This window comes from Pristiophorus japonicus, chromosome 6 (assembly GCF_044704955.1).
Source record: "Pristiophorus japonicus isolate sPriJap1 chromosome 6, sPriJap1.hap1, whole genome shotgun sequence".
Taxonomy (NCBI): domain Eukaryota; kingdom Metazoa; phylum Chordata; class Chondrichthyes; family Pristiophoridae; genus Pristiophorus; species Pristiophorus japonicus.
In genome coordinates, this window is record NC_091982.1 from 152,885,881 (window position 1) to 152,911,482 (window position 25,602).

At 44.2% G+C, this 25,602-nt stretch overlaps 1 protein-coding gene across 1 annotated transcript in view; it reads left to right on the forward strand.

The window, feature by feature from the left end:
• LOC139266198 (methyl-accepting chemotaxis protein 2-like) overlaps positions 1-15,688 on the forward strand; it is an 88,303-nt gene extending 72,615 nt beyond the window's left edge. Inside the window, exons 8-11 of the mRNA XM_070884030.1 lie at positions 770-1,030; positions 5,820-6,080; positions 10,351-10,611; positions 15,526-15,688. Of these exons, the coding sequence (XP_070740131.1) occupies positions 770-1,030; positions 5,820-6,080; positions 10,351-10,611; positions 15,526-15,688 (946 nt within the window). The remainder of the gene's footprint in view (positions 1-769; positions 1,031-5,819; positions 6,081-10,350; positions 10,612-15,525) is intronic.
• The last annotated feature ends 9,914 nt before the right edge of the window (positions 15,689-25,602 follow it).

The window sequence follows — 25,602 nt, forward strand, 5'->3', positions numbered from 1 at the left end:
ATGTCTGACATCAGTCGGAACTTGTATGACATCAGTCGGAGCTGGTATGACATCAGTTGGAGCTTGTATGACCTCAGTCTGAGCATTGTAGACATCAGTCTGAGCTTACATGACATCAGTCTGAACTTGTATGACATTAGTCGGAACTTGTATGACATCAGTCTGAGCTTGTATGACATCAGTCTGAGCTTGTATGACATCAGTCTGAGCATGCATGACATCAGTCTGAGCTTGCATGACATCAGTCGGAGATTGTACGACATCAGTCTGAGCTTGTATGACATCAGGCGGAGCTTATGTAACATCAGTCTGAGCCTGTCTTACATCAGGCGGAGCTTGTATGACATCAGTCTGAGCCTTTTATGACATCAGTCTGAGCTTGTATGACATCAGTCTGAGATTACATGACATCAGTCTGAGCTTGTATGCCATCAGTCTGAGTTAGCATGACATCAGTCTGAGCTTGCATGACATCAGTCAGAGCTTGTATGACATCAGTCTGAGCTTGTATGACATCAGTCGGAGTTTGCATGACATCAGTCTGAGCTTGTATGACATCAGTCTGAGCTTGTATGACATCAGTCTGAGCTTGTATGACATCAGTCGGAGCTTATATGACATCAGTCGGACTTGTATGACATCAGTCGGAGCTTGTATGACATCAGTCTGAGCTTTGTATGACATCAGTCTGTTTGCATGACATCAGTCTGAGCTTGCATGACATCAGTCTGAGCTTGTCTTACATCAGTCTGAGCTTGTATGACATCAGTCGGAACTTGTATGACATCAGTCTGAGCTTGTATGACATCAGTCTGAGCTTGTCTGACATCAGTCGAAACTTGTATGATATCAGTCGGAACTTGTATGAGATCAGTCTGAGCTTGTATGACATCAGTCTGAGCTTGTCCGACATCAGTCGGAAATTGTATGACATCAGTCGGAGCTGGCATGACATCAGGTGGAGCTTGTATGACCTCAGTCTGAGCATTGTAGACATCAGTCTGAGCTTACATGACATCAGTCTGAGCTTGTATGACATCAGTCTGAGCTTGTATGAATATCAGTCGGAGCTTGTATGACATTAGTCGGAATTGTATGACATCAGTCTTAGCTTGTATGACATCGGTCTGAGCTTGCATGAAATTGCTCTGAGCTTGTATGACATCAGTCTGAGTCTTGTATGACATCAGTCGGAGCTTGTATGACCTCAGTCTGAGCATTATAGACATCAGTCTGAGCTTACATGACATCAGTCTGAGCTTGTATGACATTAGTCGGAACTTGTATGACATCAGTCTGAGCTTGTATGACATCAGTCTTAGCTTGTATGACATCAGTCTGAGCTTGCATGACATCGCTCTGAGCTTGTATGACATCAGTCTGAGCTTGTATGACATCAGTCTGAGCTGCATGACATCAGTCGGAGCTTGTATGACATCAGTCTGAGCTTGTATGACATCAGTCGGAGCTTATATAACATCAGTCTGAGCTTGTCTTACATCAGTCTGAGCTTGTATGACATCAGTCTGAGATTACATGGAATCAGTCTGAGCTTGTATGCCATCAGTCTGAGTTAGCATGATATCAGTCTGAGCTTGCATGAAATCAGTCCAAGCTGGTATGACCAGTCGGAGCTTGTATGACATCAGTCTGACCCTTGCATGACATCTGTCTGAACTTGTATAACATCAGTCGGAGCTTGTATGACATCAGTCTGTTTGCATGACATCGCTCTGACCTTGCATGACTTCAGTCTGAGCTTGTCTTACATCAGTCTGAGCTTGTATGACATCAGTCGGAACTTGTATGACATCACTCGGAGCTTGTATGACATTAGTCTGTTTGCATGACATCAGTCTGAGCTTGTCTTACATCAGTCTGAGCTTGTATGACATCAGTCGGAACTTGTATGACATCAGTCTGAGCTTGTATTACATCAGTCTGAGATTACATGGAATCAGTCTGAGCTTGTATGCCATCAGTCTGAGTTAGCATGATATCAGTCTGAGCTTGCATGAAATCAGTCGGAGGTGGTATGACCAGTCGGAGCTTGCATGACATCAGTCTGACCCTTGCATGACATCTGGCTGAACTTGTATAACATCAGTCGGAGCTTGTATGACATCAGTCTGTTTGCATGACATCGCTCTGACCTTGCATGACATCAGTCTGAGCTTGTCTTACATCAGTCTGAGCTTGTATGACATCAGTCGGAACTTGTATGACATCAGTCGGAGCTTGTATGACATTAGTCTGTTTGCATGACATCAGTCTGAGCTTGTATGACATCAGTCGGAACTTGTATGACATCAGTCTGAGCTTGTATGACATCAGTCTGAGCTTACATGACATCAGTCTGAGCTTGTATGACATTAGTCGGAACTTGTATGACATCAGTCTGAGATTACATGGAATCAGTCTGAGCTTGTATGCCATCAGTCTGAGTTAGCATGATATCAGTCTGAGCTTGCATGAAATCAGTCCAAGCTGGTATGACCAGTCGGAGCTTGTATGACATCAGTCTGACCCTTGCATGACATCTGTCTGAACTTGTATAACATCAGTCGGAGCTTGTATGACATCAGTCTGTTTGCATGACATCGCTCTGACCTTGCATGACATCAGTCTGAGCTTGTCTTACATCAGTCTGAGCTTGTATGACATCAGTCGGAACTTGTATGACATCAGTCGGAGCTTGTATGACATTAGTCTGTTTGCATGACATCAGTCTGAGCTTGTCTTACATCAGTCTGAGCTTGTATGACATCAGTCGGAACTTGTATGACATCAGTCTGAGCTTGTATGACATCAGTCTGAGCTTGTCTGACATCAGTCGGAGCTTGTATGACATTAGTCGGAATTGTATGACATCAGTCTTAGCTTGTATGACATCGGTCTGAGCTTGCATGAAATTGCTCTGAGCTTGTATGACATCAGTCTGAGTCTTGTATGACATCAGTCGGAGCTTGTATGACCTCAGTCTGAGCATTGTAGACATCAGTCTGAGCTTACATGACATCAGTCTGAGCTTGTATGACATTAGTCGGAACTTGTATGACATCAGTCTGAGCTTGTATGACATCAGTCGGAACTTGTATGACATCAGTCTGAGCTTGTATGACATCAGTCTGAGCTTGTCTGACATCAGTCGGAGCTTGTATGACATTAGTCGGATTTGTATGACATCAGTCTTAGCTTGTATGACATCGGTCTGAGCTTGCATGAAATTGCTCTGAGCTTGTATGACATCAGTCTGAATCTTGTATGACATCAGTCGGAGCTTGTATGATCTCAGTCTGAGCATTGTAGACATCAGTCTGAGCTTACATGACATCAGTCTGAGCTTGTATGACATTAGTCGGAACTTGTATGACATCAGTCTGAGATTACATGGAATCAGTCTGAGCTTGTATGCCATCAGTCTGAGTTAGCATGATATCAGTCTGAGCTTGCATGAAATCAGTCCAAGCTGGTATGACCAGTCGGAGCTTGTATGACATCAGTCTGACCCTTGCATGACATCTGTCTGAACTTGTATAACATCAGTCGGAGCTTGTATGACATCAGTCTGTTTGCATGACATCGCTCTGACCTTGCATGACATCAGTCTGAGCTTGTCTTAAATCAGTCTGAGCTTGTATGACATCATTCGGAACTTGTATGACATCAGTCGGAGCTTGTATGACATTAGTCTGTTTGCATGACATCAGTCTGAGCTTGTCTTACATCAGTCTGAGCTTGTATGACATCAGTCGGAACTTGTATGACATCAGTCTGAGCTTGTATGACATCAGTCTGAGATTACATGGAATCAGTCTTAGCTTGTATGCCATCAGTCTGAGTTAGCATGATATCAGTCTGAGCTTGCATGAAATCAGTCCAAGCTGGTATGACCAGTCGGAGCTTGTATGACATCAGTCTGACCCTTGCATGACATCTGCCTGAACTTGTATAACATCAGTCGGAGCTTGTATGACATCAGTCTGTTTGCATGACATCGCTCTGACCTTGCATGACATCAGTCTGAGCTTGTCTTACATCAGTCTGAGCTTGTATGACATCAGTCGGAACTTGTATGACATCAGTCGGAGCTTGTATGAAATTAGTCTGTTTGCATGACATCAATCTGAGCTTGTCTTACATCAGTCTGAGCTTGTATGACATCAGTCGGAACTTGTATGACATCAGTCTGAGCTTGTATGACATCAGTCTGAGCTTGTCTGACATCAGTCGGAGCTTGTATGACATTAGTCGGAATTGTATGACATCAGTCTTAGCTTGTATGACATCGGTCTGAGCTTGCATGAAATTGCTCTGAGCTTGTATGACATCAGTCTGAGTCTTGTATGACATCAGTCGGAGCTTGTATGACCTCAGTCTGAGCATTGTAGACATCAGTCTGAGCTTACATGACATCAGTATGAGCTTGTATGACATCAGTCGGAACTTGTATGACATCAGTCTGAGCTTGTATGACATCAGTCTGAGCCTTGTATGACATGTCTGAGCTTGTATGACATCAGTCAGAGCCTTGTATGACATGTCTCAGCTGATATGACATCAGTCGTACTTATAGACATCAGTCTGAGTTTGCATGACATCAGTCTGAGCTTGTGTGACATCAGTTGGAGCTTGTATGGCATTAGTCTGTTTGCATGACATCAGTCTGAGCTTCCATGACATCAGTCGGAGCTTGAATGACATCAGTCTGAGCTTACATGACATCAGTCTGAGCGTGTATGACATCAGTCTGAGCTTTGTATGACATCAGTCTGAGCCTTGCATGACATCAGTCTGAACTTGTATGACATCAGTCGGAGCTTGTATGACATCAGTCTGTTTGCATGACATCAGTCTGAGCTTGCATGACATCAGTCTGAGCTTGTCTTACATCAGTCTGAGCTTGTATGACATCAGTCGGAACTTCTATCACATCAGTCTGAGCTTGTATGACATCAGTCTGAGCTTGTCTGACATCAGTCGGAACTTGTATGACATCAGTCAGAACTTGTATGACTTCAGTCTGAGCTTGTATGACATCAGTCTGAGCTTGTCTGACATCAGTCGGAACTTGTATGACATCAGTCGGAGCTGGTATGACATCAGTTGGAGCTTGTATGACCTCAGTCTGAGCATTGTAGACATCAGTCTGAGCTTACATGACATCAGTCTGAACTTGTATGACATTAGTCGGAACTTGTATGACATCAGTCTGAGCTTGTATGGCATCAGTCTGAGCTTGTATGACATCAGTCTGAGCATGCATGACGTCAGTCTGAGCTTGCATGACATCAGTCGGAGATTGTACGACATCAGTCTGAGCTTGTATGACATCAGGCGGAGCTTATATAACATCAGTCTGAGCCTGTCTTACATCAGTCTGATCTTGTATGACACCAGTCTGAGCCTTTTATGATATCAGTCTCAGCTTGTATGACATCAGTCTGAGATTACATGACATCAGTCTGAGCTTGTATGCCATCAGTCTGAGTTAGCATGACATCAGTCTGAGCTTGTATGACATCAGTCAGAGCTTGTATGAAATCAGTCTGAGCTTGTATGACATCAGTCGGAGTTTGCATGACATCAGTCTGAGCTTGTATGACATCAGTCTGAGCTTGTATGACATCAGTCTGAGCTTGTATGACATCAGTCGGAGCTTATATGACATCAGTCGGACTTGTATGACATCAGTCGGAGCTTGTATGACATCAGTCTGAGCTTTGTATGACATCAGTCTGTTTGCATGACATCAGTCTGAGCTTGCATGACATCAGACTGAGCTTGTCTTACATCAGTCTGAGCTTGTATGACATCAGTCGGAACTTGTATGACATCAGTCTGAGCTTGTATGACATCAGTCTGAGCTTGTCTGACATCAGTCGAAACTTGTATGATATCAGTCGGAACTTGTATGAGATCAGTCTGAGCTTGTATGACATCAGTCTGAGCTTGTCTGACATCAGTCGGAAATTGTATGACATCAGTCGGAGCTGGCATGACATCAGGTGGAGCTTGTATGACCTCAGTCTGAGCATTGTAGACATCAGTCTGAGCTTACATGACATCAGTCTGAGCTTGTATGACATCAGTCTGAGCTTGTATGAATATCAGTCGGAGCTTGTATGACATTAGTCGGAATTGTATGACATCAGTCTTAGCTTGTATGACATCGGTCTGAGCTTGCATGAAATTGCTCTGAGCTTGTATGACATCAGTCTGAGTCTTGTATGACATCAGTCGGAGCTTGTATGACCTCAGTCTGAGCATTATAGACATCAGTCTGAGCTTACATGACATCAGTCTGAGCTTGTATGACATTAGTCGGAACTTGTATGACATCAGTCTGAGCTTGTATGACATCAGTCTTAGTTTGCATGACATCAGTCTGAGCTTGTCTTACATCAGTCTGAGCTTGTATGACATCAGTCGGAACTTGTATGACATCAGTCTGAGCTTGTATTACATCAGTCTGAGATTACATGGAATCAGTCTGAGCTTGTATGCCATCAGTCTGAGTTAGCATGATATCAGTCTGAGCTTGCATGAAATCAGTCGGAGGTGGTATGACCAGTCGGAGCTTGCATGACATCAGTCTGACCCTTGCATGACATCTGGCTGAACTTGTATAACATCAGTCGGAGCTTGTATGACATCAGTCTGTTTGCATGACATCGCTCTGACCTTGCATGACATCAGTCTGAGCTTGTCTTACATCAGTCTGAGCTTGTATGACATCAGTCGGAACTTGTATGACATCAGTCGGAGCTTGTATGACATTAGTCTGTTTGCATGACATCAGTCTGAGCTTGTATGACATCAGTCGGAACTTGTATGACATCAGTCTGAGCTTGTATGACATCAGTCTGAGCTTACATGACATCAGTCTGAGCTTGTATGACATTAGTCGGAACTTGTATGACATCAGTCTGAGATTACATGGAATCAGTCTGAGCTTGTATGCCATCAGTCTGAGTTAGCATGATATCAGTCTGAGCTTGCATGAAATCAGTCCAAGCTGGTATGACCAGTCGGAGCTTGTATGACATCAGTCTGACCCTTGCATGACATCTGTCTGAACTTGTATAACATCAGTCGGAGCTTGTATGACATCAGTCTGTTTGCATGACATCGCTCTGACCTTGCATGACATCAGTCTGAGCTTGTCTTACATCAGTCTGAGCTTGTATGACATCAGTCGGAACTTGTATGACATCAGTCGGAGCTTGTATGACATTAGTCTGTTTGCATGACATCAGTCTGAGCTTGTCTTACATCAGTCTGAGCTTGTATGACATCAGTCGGAACTTGTATGACATCAGTCTGAGCTTGTATGACATCAGTCTGAGCTTGTCTGACATCAGTCGGAGCTTGTATGACATTAGTCGGAATTGTATGACATCAGTCTTAGCTTGTATGACATCGGTCTGAGCTTGCATGAAATTGCTCTGAGCTTGTATGACATCAGTCTGAGTCTTGTATGACATCAGTCGGAGCTTGTATGACCTCAGTCTGAGCATTGTAGACATCAGTCTGAGCTTACATGACATCAGTCTGAGCTTGTATGACATTAGTCGGAACTTGTATGACATCAGTCTGAGCTTGTATGACATCAGTCGGAACTTGTATGACATCAGTCTGAGCTTGTATGACATCAGTCTGAGCTTGTCTGACATCAGTCGGAGCTTGTATGACATTAGTCGGATTTGTATGACATCAGTCTTAGCTTGTATGACATCGGTCTGAGCTTGCATGAAATTGCTCTGAGCTTGTATGACATCAGTCTGAATCTTGTATGACATCAGTCGGAGCTTGTATGATCTCAGTCTGAGCATTGTAGACATCAGTCTGAGCTTACATGACATCAGTCTGAGCTTGTATGACATTAGTCGGAACTTGTATGACATCAGTCTGAGATTACATGGAATCAGTCTGAGCTTGTATGCCATCAGTCTGAGTTAGCATGATATCAGTCTGAGCTTGCATGAAATCAGTCCAAGCTGGTATGACCAGTCGGAGCTTGTATGACATCAGTCTGACCCTTGCATGACATCTGTCTGAACTTGTATAACATCAGTCGGAGCTTGTATGACATCAGTCTGTTTGCATGACATCGCTCTGACCTTGCATGACATCAGTCTGAGCTTGTCTTAAATCAGTCTGAGCTTGTATGACATCATTCGGAACTTGTATGACATCAGTCGGAGCTTGTATGACATTAGTCTGTTTGCATGACATCAGTCTGAGCTTGTCTTACATCAGTCTGAGCTTGTATGACATCAGTCGGAACTTGTATGACATCAGTCTGAGCTTGTATGACATCAGTCTGAGATTACATGGAATCAGTCTTAGCTTGTATGCCATCAGTCTGAGTTAGCATGATATCAGTCTGAGCTTGCATGAAATCAGTCCAAGCTGGTATGACCAGTCGGAGCTTGTATGACATCAGTCTGACCCTTGCATGACATCTGCCTGAACTTGTATAACATCAGTCGGAGCTTGTATGACATCAGTCTGTTTGCATGACATCGCTCTGACCTTGCATGACATCAGTCTGAGCTTGTCTTACATCAGTCTGAGCTTGTATGACATCAGTCGGAACTTGTATGACATCAGTCGGAGCTTGTATGAAATTAGTCTGTTTGCATGACATCAATCTGAGCTTGTCTTACATCAGTCTGAGCTTGTATGACATCAGTCGGAACTTGTATGACATCAGTCTGAGCTTGTATGACATCAGTCTGAGCTTGTCTGACATCAGTCGGAGCTTGTATGACATTAGTCGGAATTGTATGACATCAGTCTTAGCTTGTATGACATCGGTCTGAGCTTGCATGAAATTGCTCTGAGCTTGTATGACATCAGTCTGAGTCTTGTATGACATCAGTCGGAGCTTGTATGACCTCAGTCTGAGCATTGTAGACATCAGTCTGAGCTTACATGACATCAGTATGAGCTTGTATGACATCAGTCGGAACTTGTATGACATCAGTCTGAGCTTGTATGACATCAGTCTGAGCCTTGTATGACATGTCTGAGCTTGTATGACATCAGTCAGAGCCTTGTATGACATGTCTCAGCTGATATGACATCAGTCGTACTTATAGACATCAGTCTGAGTTTGCATGACATCAGTCTGAGCTTGTGTGACATCAGTTGGAGCTTGTATGGCATTAGTCTGTTTGCATGACATCAGTCTGAGCTTCCATGACATCAGTCGGAGCTTGAATGACATCAGTCTGAGCTTACATGACATCAGTCTGAGCGTGTATGACATCAGTCTGAGCTTTGTATGACATCAGTCTGAGCCTTGCATGACATCAGTCTGAACTTGTATGACATCAGTCGGAGCTTGTATGACATCAGTCTGTTTGCATGACATCAGTCTGAGCTTGCATGACATCAGTCTGAGCTTGTCTTACATCAGTCTGAGCTTGTATGACATCAGTCGGAACTTCTATCACATCAGTCTGAGCTTGTATGACATCAGTCTGAGCTTGTCTGACATCAGTCGGAACTTGTATGACATCAGTCAGAACTTGTATGACTTCAGTCTGAGCTTGTATGACATCAGTCTGAGCTTGTCTGACATCAGTCGGAACTTGTATGACATCAGTCGGAGCTGGTATGACATCAGTTGGAGCTTGTATGACCTCAGTCTGAGCATTGTAGACATCAGTCTGAGCTTACATGACATCAGTCTGAACTTGTATGACATTAGTCGGAACTTGTATGACATCAGTCTGAGCTTGTATGGCATCAGTCTGAGCTTGTATGACATCAGTCTGAGCATGCATGACGTCAGTCTGAGCTTGCATGACATCAGTCGGAGATTGTACGACATCAGTCTGAGCTTGTATGACATCAGGCGGAGCTTATATAACATCAGTCTGAGCCTGTCTTACATCAGTCTGATCTTGTATGACACCAGTCTGAGCCTTTTATGATATCAGTCTCAGCTTGTATGACATCAGTCTGAGATTACATGACATCAGTCTGAGCTTGTATGCCATCAGTCTGAGTTAGCATGACATCAGTCTGAGCTTGTATGACATCAGTCAGAGCTTGTATGAAATCAGTCTGAGCTTGTATGACATCAGTCGGAGTTTGCATGACATCAGTCTGAGCTTGTATGACATCAGTCTGAGCTTGTATGACATCAGTCTGAGCTTGTATGACATCAGTCGGAGCTTATATGACATCAGTCGGACTTGTATGACATCAGTCGGAGCTTGTATGACATCAGTCTGAGCTTTGTATGACATCAGTCTGTTTGCATGACATCAGTCTGAGCTTGCATGACATCAGACTGAGCTTGTCTTACATCAGTCTGAGCTTGTATGACATCAGTCGGAACTTGTATGACATCAGTCTGAGCTTGTATGACATCAGTCTGAGCTTGTCTGACATCAGTCGAAACTTGTATGATATCAGTCGGAACTTGTATGAGATCAGTCTGAGCTTGTATGACATCAGTCTGAGCTTGTCTGACATCAGTCGGAAATTGTATGACATCAGTCGGAGCTGGCATGACATCAGGTGGAGCTTGTATGACCTCAGTCTGAGCATTGTAGACATCAGTCTGAGCTTACATGACATCAGTCTGAGCTTGTATGACATCAGTCTGAGCTTGTATGAATATCAGTCGGAGCTTGTATGACATTAGTCGGAATTGTATGACATCAGTCTTAGCTTGTATGACATCGGTCTGAGCTTGCATGAAATTGCTCTGAGCTTGTATGACATCAGTCTGAGTCTTGTATGACATCAGTCGGAGCTTGTATGACCTCAGTCTGAGCATTATAGACATCAGTCTGAGCTTACATGACATCAGTCTGAGCTTGTATGACATTAGTCGGAACTTGTATGACATCAGTCTGAGCTTGTATGACATCAGTCTTAGTTTGTATGACATCAGTCTGAGCTTGCATGACATCGCTCTGAGCTTGTATGACATCAGTCTGAGCTTGTATGACATCAGTCTGAGCTGCATGACATCAGTCGGAGCTTGTATGACATCAGTCTGAGCTTGTATGACATCAGTCGGAGCTTATATAACATCAGTCTGAGCTTGTCTTACATCAGTCTGAGCTTGTATGACATCAGTCTGAGATTACATGGAATCAGTCTGAGCTTGTATGCCATCAGTCTGAGTTAGCATGATATCAGTCTGAGCTTGCATGAAATCAGTCGGAGGTGGTATGACCAGTCGGAGCTTGTATGACATCAGTCTGACCCTTGCATGACATCTGTCTGAACTTGTATAACATCAGTCGGAGCTTGTATGACATCAGTCTGTTTGCATGACATCGCTCTGACCTTGCATGACATCAGTCTGAGCTTGTCTTACATCAGTCTGAGCTTGTATGACATCAGTCGGAACTTGTATGACATCAGTCTGAGCTTGTATGACATTAGTCTGTTTGCATGACATCAGTCTGAGCTTGTATGACATCAGTCGGAACTTGTATGACATCAGTCTGAGCTTGTATGACATCAGTCTGAGCTTACATGACATCAGTCTGAGCTTGTATGACATTAGTCGGAACTTGTATGACATCAGTCTGAGATTACATGGAATCAGTCTGAGCTTGTATGCCATCAGTCTGAGTTAGCATGATATCAGTCTGAGCTTGCATGAAATCAGTCCAAGCTGGTATGACCAGTCGGAGCTTGTATGACATCAGTCTGTTTGCATGACATCGCTCTGACCTTGCATGACATCAGTCTGAGCTTGTCTTACATCAGTCTGAGCTTGTATGACATCAGTCGGAACTTGTATGACATCAGTCTGAGCTTGTATGACATTAGTCTGTTTGCATGACATCAGTCTGAGCTTGTATGACATCAGTCGGAACTTGTATGACATCAGTCTGAGCTTGTATGACATCAGTCTGAGCTTACATGACATCAGTCTGAGCTTGTATGACATTAGTCGGAACTTGTATGACATCAGTCTGAGATTACATGGAATCAGTCTGAGCTTGTATGCCATCAGTCTGAGTTAGCATGATATCAGTCTGAGCTTGCATGAAATCAGTCCAAGCTGGTATGACCAGTCGGAGCTTGTATGACATCAGTCTGACCCTTGCATGACATCTGTCTGAACTTGTATAACATCAGTCGGAGCTTGTATGACATCAGTCTGTTTGCATGACATCGCTCTGACCTTGCATGACATCAGTCTGAGCTTGTCTTACATCAGTCTGAGCTTGTATGACATCAGTCGGAACTTGTATGACATCAGTCGGAGCTTGTATGACATTAGTCTGTTTGCATGACATCAGTCTGAGCTTGTCTTACATCAGTCTGAGCTTGTATGACATCAGTCGGAACTTGTATGACATCAGTCTGAGCTTGTATGACATCAGTCTGAGCTTGTCTGACATCAGTCGGAGTTTGTATGACATTAGTCGGAATTGTATGACATCAGTCTTAGCTTGTATGACATCGGTCTGAGCTTGCATGAAATTGCTCTGAGCTTGTATGACATCAGTCTCAGTCTTGTATGACATCAGTCGGAGCTTGTATGACCTCAGTCTGAGCATTGTAGACATCAGTCTGAGCTTACATGACATCAGTCTGAGCTTGTATGACATTAGTCGGAACATGTATGACATCAGTCTGAGCTTGTATGACATCAGTCGGAACTTGTATGACATCAGTCTGAGCTTGTATGACATCAGTCTGAGCTTGTCTGACATCAGTCGGAGCTTGTATGACATTAGTCGGAATTGTATGACATCAGTCTTAGCTTGTATGACATCGGTCTGAGCTTGCATGAAATTGCTCTGAGCTTGTATGACATCAGTCTGAGTCTTGTATGACATCAGTCGGAGCTTGTATGACATCAGTCTGACCCTTGCATGACATCTGTCTGAACTTGTATAACATCAGTCGGAGCTTGTATGACATCAGTCTGTTTGCATGACATCGCTCTGACCTTGCATGACATCAGTCTGAGCTTGTCTTACATCAGTCTGAGCTTGTATGACATCAGTCGGAACTTGTATGACATCAGTCGGAGCTTGTATGACATTAGTCTGTTTGCATGACATCAGTCTGAGCTTGTCTTACATCAGTCTGAGCTTGTATGACATCAGTCGGAACTTGTATGACATCAGTCTGAGCTTGTATGACATCAGTCTGAGCTTGTCTGACATCAGTCGGAGTTTGTATGACATTAGTCGGAATTGTATGACATCAGTCTTAGCTTGTATGACATCGGTCTGAGCTTGCATGAAATTGCTCTGAGCTTGTATGACATCAGTCTCAGTCTTGTATGACATCAGTCGGAGCTTGTATGACCTCAGTCTGAGCATTGTAGACATCAGTCTGAGCTTACATGACATCAGTCTGAGCTTGTATGACATTAGTCGGAACATGTATGACATCAGTCTGAGCTTGTATGACATCAGTCGGAACTTGTATGACATCAGTCTGAGCTTGTATGACATCAGTCTGAGCTTGTCTGACATCAGTCGGAGCTTGTATGACATTAGTCGGAATTGTATGACATCAGTCTTAGCTTGTATGACATCGGTCTGAGCTTGCATGAAATTGCTCTGAGCTTGTATGACATCAGTCTGAGTCTTGTATGACATCAGTCGGAGCTTGTATGACCTCAGTCTGAGCATTGTAGACATCAGTCTGAGCTTACATGACATCAGTCTGAGCTTGTATGACATTAGTCGGAACTTGTATGACATCAGTCTGAGATTACATGGAATCAGTCTGAGCTTGTATGCCATCAGTCTGAGTTAGCATGATATCAGTCTGAGCTTGCATGAAATCAGTCCAAGCTGGTATGACCAGTCGGAGCTTGTATGACATCAGTCTGACCCTTGCATGACATCTGTCTGAACTTGTATAACATCAGTCGGAGCTTGTATGACATCAGTCTGTTTGCATGACATCGCTCTGACCTTGCATGACATCAGTCTGAGCTTGTCTTACATCAGTCTGAGCTTGTATGACATCAGTCGGAACTTGTATGACATCAGTCGGAGTTTGTATGACATTAGTCTGTTTGCATGACATCAGTCTGAGCTTGTCTTACATCAGTCTGAGCTTGTAAGACATCAGTCGGAACTTGTATGACATCAGTCTGAGCTTGTATGACATCAGTCTGAGATTACATGGAATCAGTCTGAGCTTGTATGCCATCAGTCTGAGTTAGCATGATATCAGTCTGAGCTTGCATGAAATCAGTCCAAGCTGGTATGACCAGTCGGAGCTTGCATGACATCAGTCTGACCCTTGCATGACATCTGTCTGAACTTGTATAACATCAGTCGGAGCTTGTATGACATCAGTCTGTTTGCATGACATCGCTCTGACCTTGCATGACATCAGTCTGAGCTTGTCTTACATCAGTCTGAGCTTGTATGACATCAGTCGGAACTTGTATGACATCAGTCGGAGCTTGTATGACATTAGTCTGTTTGCATGACATCAGTCTGAGCTTGTCTTACATCAGTCTGAGCTTGTATGACATCAGTCGGAACTTGTATGACATCAGTCTGAGCTTGTATGACATCAGTCTGAGCTTGTCTGACATCAGTCGGAGCTTGTATGACATTAGTCGGAATTGTATGACATCAGTCTTAGCTTGTATGACATCAGTCTGAGCTTGCATGAAATTGCTCTGAGCTTGTATGACATCAGTCGGAGCTTGTATGACCTCAGTCTGAGCATTGTTGACATCAGTCTGAGCTTACATGACATCAGTCTGAGCTTGTATGACATTAGTCGGAACTTGTATGACATCAGTCTGAGCTTGTATGACATCAGTCTTAGCATGTATGACATCAGTCTGAGCTTGCATGACATCGCTCTGAGCTTGTATGACCTCAGTCTGAGCATTGTAGACATCAGTCTGAGCTTACATGACATCAGTCTGAGCTTGTATGACATTAGTCGGAACTTGTATGACATCAGTCTGAGCTTGTAGGACATCAGTCTGAGCTTGTATGACATCAGTCTGAGCATGCATGACATCAGTCTGAGCTGCATGACATCAGTCGGAGCTTGTATGACATCAGTCTGAGCTTGTGTGACATAAGTCGGAGCTTATATAACATCAGTCTGAGCTTGTCTTACATCAGTCTGAGCTTGTATGACATCAGTCTGAGATTAAATGGCATCAGTCTGAGCTTGTGTGCCATCAGTCTGAGTTAGCATGATATCAGTCTGAGCTTGCATGAAATCAGTCGGAGGTGGTATGACCAGTCGGAGCTTGTATGACATCAGTCTGAGCATTGTATGACATCAGTCTGAGCTTGTATGACATCAGTCGGAGCTTGTCTGACATCAGACGGAGCTTGTCTGACATCAGTCGGAGCTTGTATGACATCGCTCTGAGCTTGTATGACTTCTGTCTGAGCCTTGTATGACATGTCTGAGCTTGTATGACATCAGTCTGAGCTTGTCTGACATCAGTCGAAACTTGTATGACATCAGTCGGAACTTGTATGAGATCAGTCTGAGCTTGTATGACATCAGTCTGAGCTTGTCTGACATCAGTCGGAAATTGTATGACATCAGTCGGAGCTGGCATGACATCAGGTGGAGCTTGTATGACCTCAGTCTGAGCATTGTAGACATCAGTCTGAGCTTACATGACATCAGTCTGAGCTTGTATGACATCAGTCTGAGCTTGTATGAATATCAGTCGTTGCTTGTATGACATTAGTCGGAGCGTGTATGACATCAGTCTGAGCTTGTATGACATCAGTCTGAGTTTGCATGACATCAGTCTGAGCTTGCATGACATCAGTCGGAGCTTGTATGACGTCAGTCGGAGCTTATATGACATCAGTCGGAGCTTGTATGACATCAGTCTGAGCTTGTCTGACATCAGTCGGAGCGTGTATGACGTCAGTCTGAGCTTGTCTGACATGAGTCGGAGCGTGTATGACATCAGTCTGAGCTTGCATGACATCAGTCTAAGTTTGCATGACATCAGTCGGAGCTTGTATGACATCAGTCGGAGCTTGTCTGACATCAGTCGGAGCTTGTATGACATCAGTCAGAACTTGTATGACATCAGTCGGAGCTTAAAATGCATCAGTCTGAGCTTGTATGACATCAGTCTGAGCTTTGTATGACATCAATCTGAGCTTGTGTGACATCAGTCTGAGCCTTGCATGACATCAGTCTGAGCTGGTATGAATATCAGTCTGAGCTTGTATGACATCAGTCGGAACTTGTATGACATGAGTCTGAGCTTGTATGACAGCAGTCGGAGCTTGTATGACATCAATCGGAGCTTGTATGACATCAGTCTGAGCTTGGCTGACATCAGTCTGAGCTTTGTATGACATCAGTCTGAGCCTTGTATGACATCAGTCTAAGTTTGCATGACATCAGTCTGAGATTGCATGACATCAGTCGGAGCTTGTATGACATCAGTCGGAGCTTGTATGGCATCAGTCTGAGCTTGTCTGACATCAGTCGGAGCGTGTATGACATCAGTCTGAGCTTGTATGACATCAGTCTGAGTTTGCATGCCATCAGTCTGAGCTTGCATGACATTAGTCTGAGTTTGCATGACATCAGTGTGAGCTTGCATGACATCAGTCGGAGCAAGTATGACATCAGTCGGAGCTTGCTTGACATCGGTCGGAGCTTGTATGACATCAGTCCGAAGTTATATGACATCAGTCGGAGCTTAAAATGCATCAGTCTGAGCTTGTCTGACATCAGTCTGAGTTTGCATGCCATCAGTCTGAGCTTGCATGACATCAGTCGGAGCTTGTATGACATCAATCGGAGCTTGTATGACATCAGTCTGAGCTTGTATGACATCAGTCTGAGCTTTGTATGACATCAATCTGAGCTTGTGTGACATCAGTCTGAGCCTTGCATGACATCAGTATGAGCTGGTATGAATATCAGTCTGAGCTTGTATGACATCAGTCGGAACTTGTATGACATGAGTCTGAGCTTGTATGACAGCAGTCGGAGCTTGTATGACATTAGTCGGAACTTGTATGACATCAGTCTTAGCTTGTATGACATCGGTCTGAGCTTGCATGAAATCGCTCTGAGCTTGTATGACATCAGTCTGAGCCTTGTATGACATCAGTCTGAACTTGTATGACATCAGTCTGAGCATGCATGACATCAGTCGGAGCTTGTATGACATCAATCGGAGCTTGTATGACATCAGTCTGACCTTGGCTGACATCAGTCTGAGCTTTGTATGACATCAGTCTGAGTCTTGTATGACATCAGTCTAAGTTTGCATGACATCAGTCTGAGCTTGCATGACATCAGTCGGAGCTTGTATGACATCAGTCGGAGCTTGTATGGCATCAGTCTGAGCTTGTATGACATCAGTCTGAGTTTGCATGCCATCAGTCTGAGCTTGCATGACATCAGTCGGAGCTTGTATGACATCAATCGGAGCTTGTATGACATCAGTCTGAGCTTGGCTGACATCAGTCTGAGCTTTGTATGGCATCAGTCTGAGCCTTGTATGACATTAGTCTGAGTTTGCATGACATCAGTCTGAGCCTTGTATGACATTAGTCTGAGTTTGCATGACATCAGTGTGAGCTTGCATGACATCAGTCGGAGCATGTATGACATCAGTCGGAGCTTGTTTGACATCGGTCGGAGCTTGTATGACATCAGTCCGAAGTTGTATGACATCAGTCGGAGCTTAAAATGCATCAGTCTGAGTTTGCATGACATCAGTCTGAGCTTGTATGACATCAGTCTGAGCTTTGTATGACATCAGTCTGAGCATTGTATAACATCAGTCTGAGCTTGTATGACATCAGTCTGAGATTGCATGACATCAGTCTGAGCTTGTATGACATCAGTTGGAATTTGTATGACATCAGTCTCAGCTTGCATGACATCAGTCGGAGCTTGTATGACATCAGTCTGAGCTTGTCTGACATCAGTCGGAGCGTGTATGACATCAGTCTGAGCTTGTATGACATCAGTCTGAGTTTGCATGACATCAGTCTGAGCTTGCATGACATCAGTCGGAGCTTGTATGACGTCAGTCGGAGCTTATATGACATCAGTCGGAGCTTGTATGACATCAGTCTGAGCTTGTCTGACATCAGTCAGAGCGTGTATGACATCAGTCTGAGCTTGTATGACATCAGTCTGAGTTTGCATGACATCAGTCTGAGCATGCATGACATCAGTCGGAGCTTGTATGACATCATTCGGAGCTTGTCTGACATCAGTCGGAGCTTGTATGACATCAGTCGGAACTTGTATGACATCAGTCGGAGCTTAAAATGCATCAGTCTGAGTTTGCATGACATCAGTCTGAGCTTGTATGACATCAGTCTGAGCTTTGCATGACATCAATCTGAGCTTGTGTGACATCAGTCTGAGCCTTGCATGACATCAGTCTGAGCTGGTATGAATATCAGTCTGAGCTTGTATGACATCAGTCGGAACTTGTATGACATGAGTCTGAGCTTGTATGACAGCAGTCGGAGCTTGTATGACATTAGTCGGAACTTGTATGACATCAGTCTTAGCTTGTATGACATCGGTCTGAGCTTGCATGAAATCGCTCTGAGCTTGTATGACATCAGTCTGAGCCTTGTATGACATCAGTCTGAACTTGTATGACATCAGTCTGAGCATGCATGACATCAGTCGGAGCTTGTATGACATCAGTCGGAGCTTGTCTGACATCAGTCGGAGCTTGTATGACATCAGTCGGAACTTGTATGACATCAGTCGGAGCTTAAAATGCATCAGTCTGAGTTTGCACGACATCAGTCTGAGCTTGTATCACATCAGTCTGAGCTTTGTGTGACATCAGTCTGAGCCTTGTATGACATCAATCTGAGCTTGTATGACATCAGTCTGAGCCTTGCATGACATCAGTCTGAGCTGGTATGAATATCAGTCTGAGCTTGTATGACATCAGTCGGAACTTGTATGACATGTGTCTGAGCTTGTATGACAGCAGTCGGAGCTTGTATGACATCAGTCGGAACTTGTATGACATCAGTCGGAACTTGTATGACATGTGTCTGAGCTTGCATGAAATCGCTCTGAGCTTGTATGACATCAGTCTGAGCCTTGTATGACATCAGTCTGAACTTGTACGACATCAGTCTGAGCTTGTATGACATCAGTTGGAACTTGTATGACATCAGTCTGAGCTTTTATGACAGCAGTCGGAGCTTGTATGACATCAGTCTGAGATTACATGACATCCGTCTGAGGTTGTATGACATCAGTCTGAGTTAGCATGACATCAGTCTGAGGTTGCATGACATCAGTCAGAGCTAGAATGACCTCAGTCTGAGCATTGTAGACATCAGTCTGAGCTTACATGACATCAGTCTGAGCTTGTATGACATTAGTCAGAACTTGTATGACATCAGTCTGAGCTTGTATGACATCAGTCTTAGCTTGTATGACATCTGTCTGAGCTTGCATGACATCGCTCTGATCTTGTATGACATCAGTCTGAGCTTGCATGACATCAGTCTGAGCTTGCATGACATCAGTCTGAGCTTGTATGACATCAGTCTGAGCTTGTCTGACATCAGTCGGAACTTGTATGACATCAGTCTGAGTTTGCATGACATCAGTCTGAGCTTGTATGACATCAGTCTGAGCTTGTATGACACCAGTCTGAGTTTGCATGACATCAGTCTGAGTTTGCATGACATCAGTCTGAGCTTGTATGACATCAGTCTGAGCTTGCATGACATTAGTCGGAGCTTGTATGACATCAGTCGGAATTTGTATGACATCAGTCAGAGAAGGTATGACATCAGTCGGAGCTTGCATGACATCAGTCGGAGCTTGTATGACATCAGTCTGAGCTTGTCTGACATCAGTCGGAGCGTGTATGACATCAGTCTGAGCTTGTATGACATCAGTCTGAGTTTGCATGACATCAGTCTGAGCTTGCATGACATCAGTCGGAGCATGTATGACATCAGTCGGAGCTTGTATGGCATCAGTCTGAGCTTGTCTGACATCAGACGGAGCGTGTATGACATCAGTCTGAGCTTGTATGACAGCAGTCTGAGTTTGCATGCCATCAGTCTGAGCTTGCATGACATCAGTCGGAGCTTGTATGACATCAATCGGAGCTTGTATGACATCAGTCTGAGCTTGGCTGACATCAGTCTGAGCTTTGTATGACATCAGTCTGAGCCTTGTATGACATTAGTCTGAGTTTGCATGACATCAGTCTGAGCCTTGTATGACATTAGTCTGAGTTTGCATGACATCAGTCTGAGCTTGCATGACATCACTCGGAGCATGTATGACATCAGTCGGAGCTTGTTTGACATCGGTCGGAGCTTGTATGACATCAGTCCGAAGTTGTATGACATCAGTCGGAGCTTAAAATGCATCAGTCTGAGTTTGCATGACATCAGTCTGAGCTTGTATGACATCAGTCTGAGCTTTGTATGACATCAGTCTGAGCCTTGTATGACATCAGTCTAAGTTTGCGTGACATCAGTCTGAGCTTGCATGACATCAGTCGGAGCTTGTATGACATCAGTCGGAGCTTGTATGGCATCAGTCTGAGCTTGTCTGACATCAGTCGGAGCGTGTATGACATCAGTCTGAGATTGTATGACATCAGTCTGAGTTTGCATGCCATCAGTCTGAGCTTGCATGACATCAGTCGGAGCTTGTATGAAATCAATCGGAGCTTGTATGACATCAGTCTGAGCTTGGCTGACATCAGTCTGAGCTTTGTATGACATCAGTCTGAGCCTTGTATGACATTAGTCTGAGTTTGCATGACATCAGTCTGAGCCTTGTATGACATTAGTCTGAGTTTGCATGACATCAGTGTGAGCTTGCATGACATCAGTCGGAGCATGTATGACATCAGTCGGAGCTTGTTTGACATCGGTCGGAGCTTGTATGACATCAGTCCGAAGTTGTATGACATCAGTCGGAGCTTAAAATGCATCAGTCTGAGTTTGCATGACATCAGTCTGAGCTTGTATGACATCAGTCTGAGCTTTGTATGACATCAGTCTGAGCCTTGTATGACATCAGTCTGAGCTTGTATGACATCAGTCTGAGATTGCATGACATCAGTCTGAGCTTGTATGACATCAGTTGGAATTTGTATGACATCAGTCTCAGCTTGCATGACATCAGTCGGAGCTTGTATGACATCAGTCTGTGCTTGTCTGACATCAGTCGGAGCGTGTATGACATCAGTCTGAGCTTGTATGACATCAGTCTGAGTTTGCATGACATCAGTCTGAGCTTGCATGACATCAGTCGGAGCTTGTATGACGTCAGTCGGAGCTTATATGACATCAGTCGGAGCTTGTATGACATCAGTCTGAGATTGCATGACATCAGTCTGAGCTTGTATGACATCAGTTGGAATTTGTATGACATCAGTCTCAGCTTGCATGACATCAGTCGGAGCTTGTATGACATCAGTCTGAGCTTGTCTGACATCAGTCGGAGCGTGTATGACATCAGATGAGCTTGTATGACATCAGTCTGAGTTTGCATGACATCAGTCTGAGCTTGCATGACATCAGTCGGAGCTTGTATGACGTCAGTCGGAGCTTATATGACATCAGTCGGAGCTTGTATGACATCAGTCTGAGCTTGTCTGACATCAGTCAGAGCGTGTATGACATCAGTCTGAGCTTGTATGACATCAGTCTGAGTTTGCATGACATCAGTCTGAGCATGCATGACAGCAGTCGGAGCTTGTATGACATCATTCGGAGCTTGTCTGACATCAGTCGGAGCTTGTATGACATCGGTCAGAACTTGTATGACATCAGTCGGAGCTTAAAATGCATCAGTCTGAGCTTGTATGACATTAGTCTGAGCTTTGTATGACATCAATCTGAGCTTGTGTGACATCAGTCTGAGCCTTGCATGACATCAGTCTGAGCTGGTATGAATATCAGTCTGAGCTTGTATGACATCAGTCGGAACTTGTATGACATGAGTCTGAGCTTGTATGACAGCAGTCGGAGCTTGTATGACATTAGTCGGAACTTGTATGACATCAGTCTTAGCTTGTATGACATCGGTCTGAGCTTGCATGAAATCGCTCTGAGCTTGTATGACATCAGTCTGAGCCTTGTATGACATCAGTCTGAACTTGTATGACATCAGTCTGAGCATTGTATGACATCAGTCTGAGCCTTGTATGACATCAGTCTAATTTTGCATGACATCAGTCTGAGCTTGCATGACATCAGTCGGAGCTTGTATGACATCAGTCGAAGCTTGTATGGCATCAGTCTGAGCTTGTCTGACATCAGTCGGAGCGTGTATGACATCAGTCTGAGATTGTATGACATCAGTCTGAGTTTGCATGCCATCAGTCTGAGCTTGCATGACATCAGTCGGAGCTTGTATGACATCAATCGGAGCTTGTATGACATCAGTCTGAGCTTGGCTGACATCAGTCTGAGCTTTGTATGACATCAGTCTGAGCCTTGTATGACATTAGTCTGAGTTTGCATGACATCAGTCTGAGCCTTGTATGCCATTAGTCTGAGTTTGCATGACATCAGTGTGAGCTTGCATGACATCAGTGGGAGCATGTATGACATCAGTCGGAGCTTGTTTGACATCGGTCGGAGCTTGTATGACATCAGTCCGAAGTTGTATGACATCAGTCGGAGCTTAAAATGCATCAGTCTGAGTTTGCATGGCATCAGTCTGAGCTTGTATGACATCAGTCTGAGCTTTGTATGACATCAGTCTGAGCCTTGTATGACATCAGTCTGAGCTTGTATGACATCAGTCTGAGATTGCATGACATCAGTCTGAGCTTGTATGACATCAGTTGGAATTTGTATGACATCAGTCTCAGCTTGCATGACATCAGTCGGAGCTTGTATGACATCAGTCTGAGCTTGTCTGACATCAGTCGGAGCGTGTATGACATCAGTCTGAGCTTGTATGACATCAGTCTGAGTTTGCATGACATCAGTCTGAGCTTGCATGACATCAGTCGGAGCTTGTATGACGTCAGTCGGAGCTTATATGACATCAGTCGGAGCTTGTATGACATCAGTCTGAGATTGCATGACATCAGTCTGAGCTTGTATGACATCAGTTGGAATTTGTATGACATCAGTCTCAGCTTGCATGACATCAGTCGGAGCTTGTATGACATCAGTCTGAGCTTGTCTGACATCAGTCGGAGCGTGTATGACATCAGTCTGAGCTTGTATGACATCAGTCTGAGTTTGCATGACATCAGTCTGAGCTTGCATGACATCAGTCGGAGCTTGTATGACGTCAGTCGGAGCTTATATGACATCAGTCGGAGCTTGTATGACATCAGTCTGAGCTTGTCTGACATCAGTCGGAGCATGCATGACATCAGTCGGAGCTTGTATGACATCAATCGGAGCTTGTATGACATCAGTCTGAGCTTGGCTGACATCAGTCTGAGCTTTGTATGACATCAGTCTGAGCCTTGTATGACATCAGTCTAAGTTTGCATGACATCAGTCTGAGCTTGCATGACATCAGTCGGAGCTTGTATGACATCAGTCGGAGCTTGTATGGCATCAGTCTGAGCTTGTCTGACATCAGTCGGAGCGTGTATGACATCAGTCTGAGCTTGTATGACATCAGTCTGAGTTTGCATGCCATCAGTCTGAGCTTGCATGACATCAGTCGGAGCTTGTATGACATCAATCGGAGCTTGTATGACATCAGTCTGAGCTTGGCTGACATCAGTCTGAGCTTTGTATGACATCAGTCTGAGCCTTGTATGATATTAGTCTGAGTTTGCATGACATCAGTCTGAGCCTTGTATGACATTAGTCTGAGTTTGCATGACATCAGTGTGAGCTTGCATGACATCAGTCTGAGCCTTGTATGACATCAGTCTAAGTTTGCATGACATCAGTCTGAGCTTGCATGACATCAGTCGGAGCTTGTATGACATCAGTCGGAGCTTGTATGGCATCAGTCTGAGCTTGTCTGACATCAGTCGGAGCGTGTATGACATCAGTCTGAGCTTGTATGACATCAGTCTGAGTTTGCATGCCATCAGTCTGAGCTTGCATGACATCAGTCGGAGCTTGTATGACATCAATCGGAGCTTGTATGACATCAGTCTGAGCTTGTATGACATCAGTCTGAGCTTTGTATGACATCAATCTGAGCTTGTGTGACATCAGTCTGAGCCTTGCATGACATCAGTCTGAGCTGGTATGAATATCAGTCTGAGCTTGTATGACATCAGTCGGAACTTGTATGACATGAGTCTGAGCTTGTATGACAGCAGTCGGAGCTTGTATGACATTAGTCGGAACTTGTATGACATCAGTCTTAGCTTGTATGACATCGGTCTGAGCTTGCATGAAATCGCTCTGAGCTTGTATGACATCAGTCTGAGCCTTGTATGACATAAGTCTGAACTTGTATGACATCAGTCTGAGCATGCATGACATCAGTCGGAGCTTGTATGACATCAATCGGAGCTTGTATGACATCAGTCTGAGCTTGGCTGACATCAGTCTGAGCTTTGTATGACATCAGTCTGAGCCTTGTATGACATCAGTCTAAGTTTGCATGACATCAGTCTGAGCTTGCATGACATCAGTCGGAGCTTGTATGACATCAGTCGGAGCTTGTATGGCATCAGTCTGAGCTTGTCTGACATCAGTCGGAGCGTGTATGACATCAGTCTTAGCTTGTATGACATCAGTCTGAGTTTGCATGCCATCAGTCTGAGCTTGCATGACATCAGTCGGAGCTTGTATGACATCAATCGGAGCTTGTATGACATCAGTCTGAGCTTGGCTGACATCAGTCTGAGCTTTGTATGACATCAGTCTGAGCCTTGTATGACATTAGTCTGAGTTTGCATGACATCAGTCTGAGCCTTGTATGACATTAGTCTGAGTTTGCATGACATCAGTGTGAGCTTGCATGACATCAGTCGGAGCATGTATGACATCAGTCGGAGCTTGTTTGACATCGGTCGGAGCTTGTATGACATCAGTCCGAAGTTGTATGACATCAGTCGGAGCTTAAAATGCATCAGTCTGAGTTTGCATGACATCAGTCTGAGCTTGTATGACATCAGTCTGAGCTTTGTATGACATCAGTCTGAGCCTTGTATGACATCAGTCTAAGTTTGCATGACATCAGTCTGAGCTTGCATGACATCAGTCGGAGCTTGTATGACATCAGTCGGAGCTTGTATGGCATCAGTCTGAGCTTGTCTGACATCAGTCGGAGCGTGTATGATATCAGTCTGAGCTTGTATGACATCAGTCTGAGTTTGCATGCCATCAGTCTGAGCTTGCATGACATCAGTCGGAGCTTGTATGACATTAATCGGAGCTTGTATGACATCAGTCTGAGCTTGGCTGACATCAGTCTGAGCTTTGTATGACATCAGTCTGAGCCTTGTATGACATTAGTCTGAGTTTGCATGACATCAGTCTGAGCCTTGTATGACATTAGTCTGAGTTTGCATGACATCAGTGTGAGCTTGCATGACATCAGTCGGAGCTTGTATGACATCAGTCGGAGCTTGTTTGACATCGGTCGGAGCTTGTATGACATCAGTCCGAAGTTGTATGACATCAGTCGGAGCTTAAAATGCATCAGTCTGAGTTTGCATGA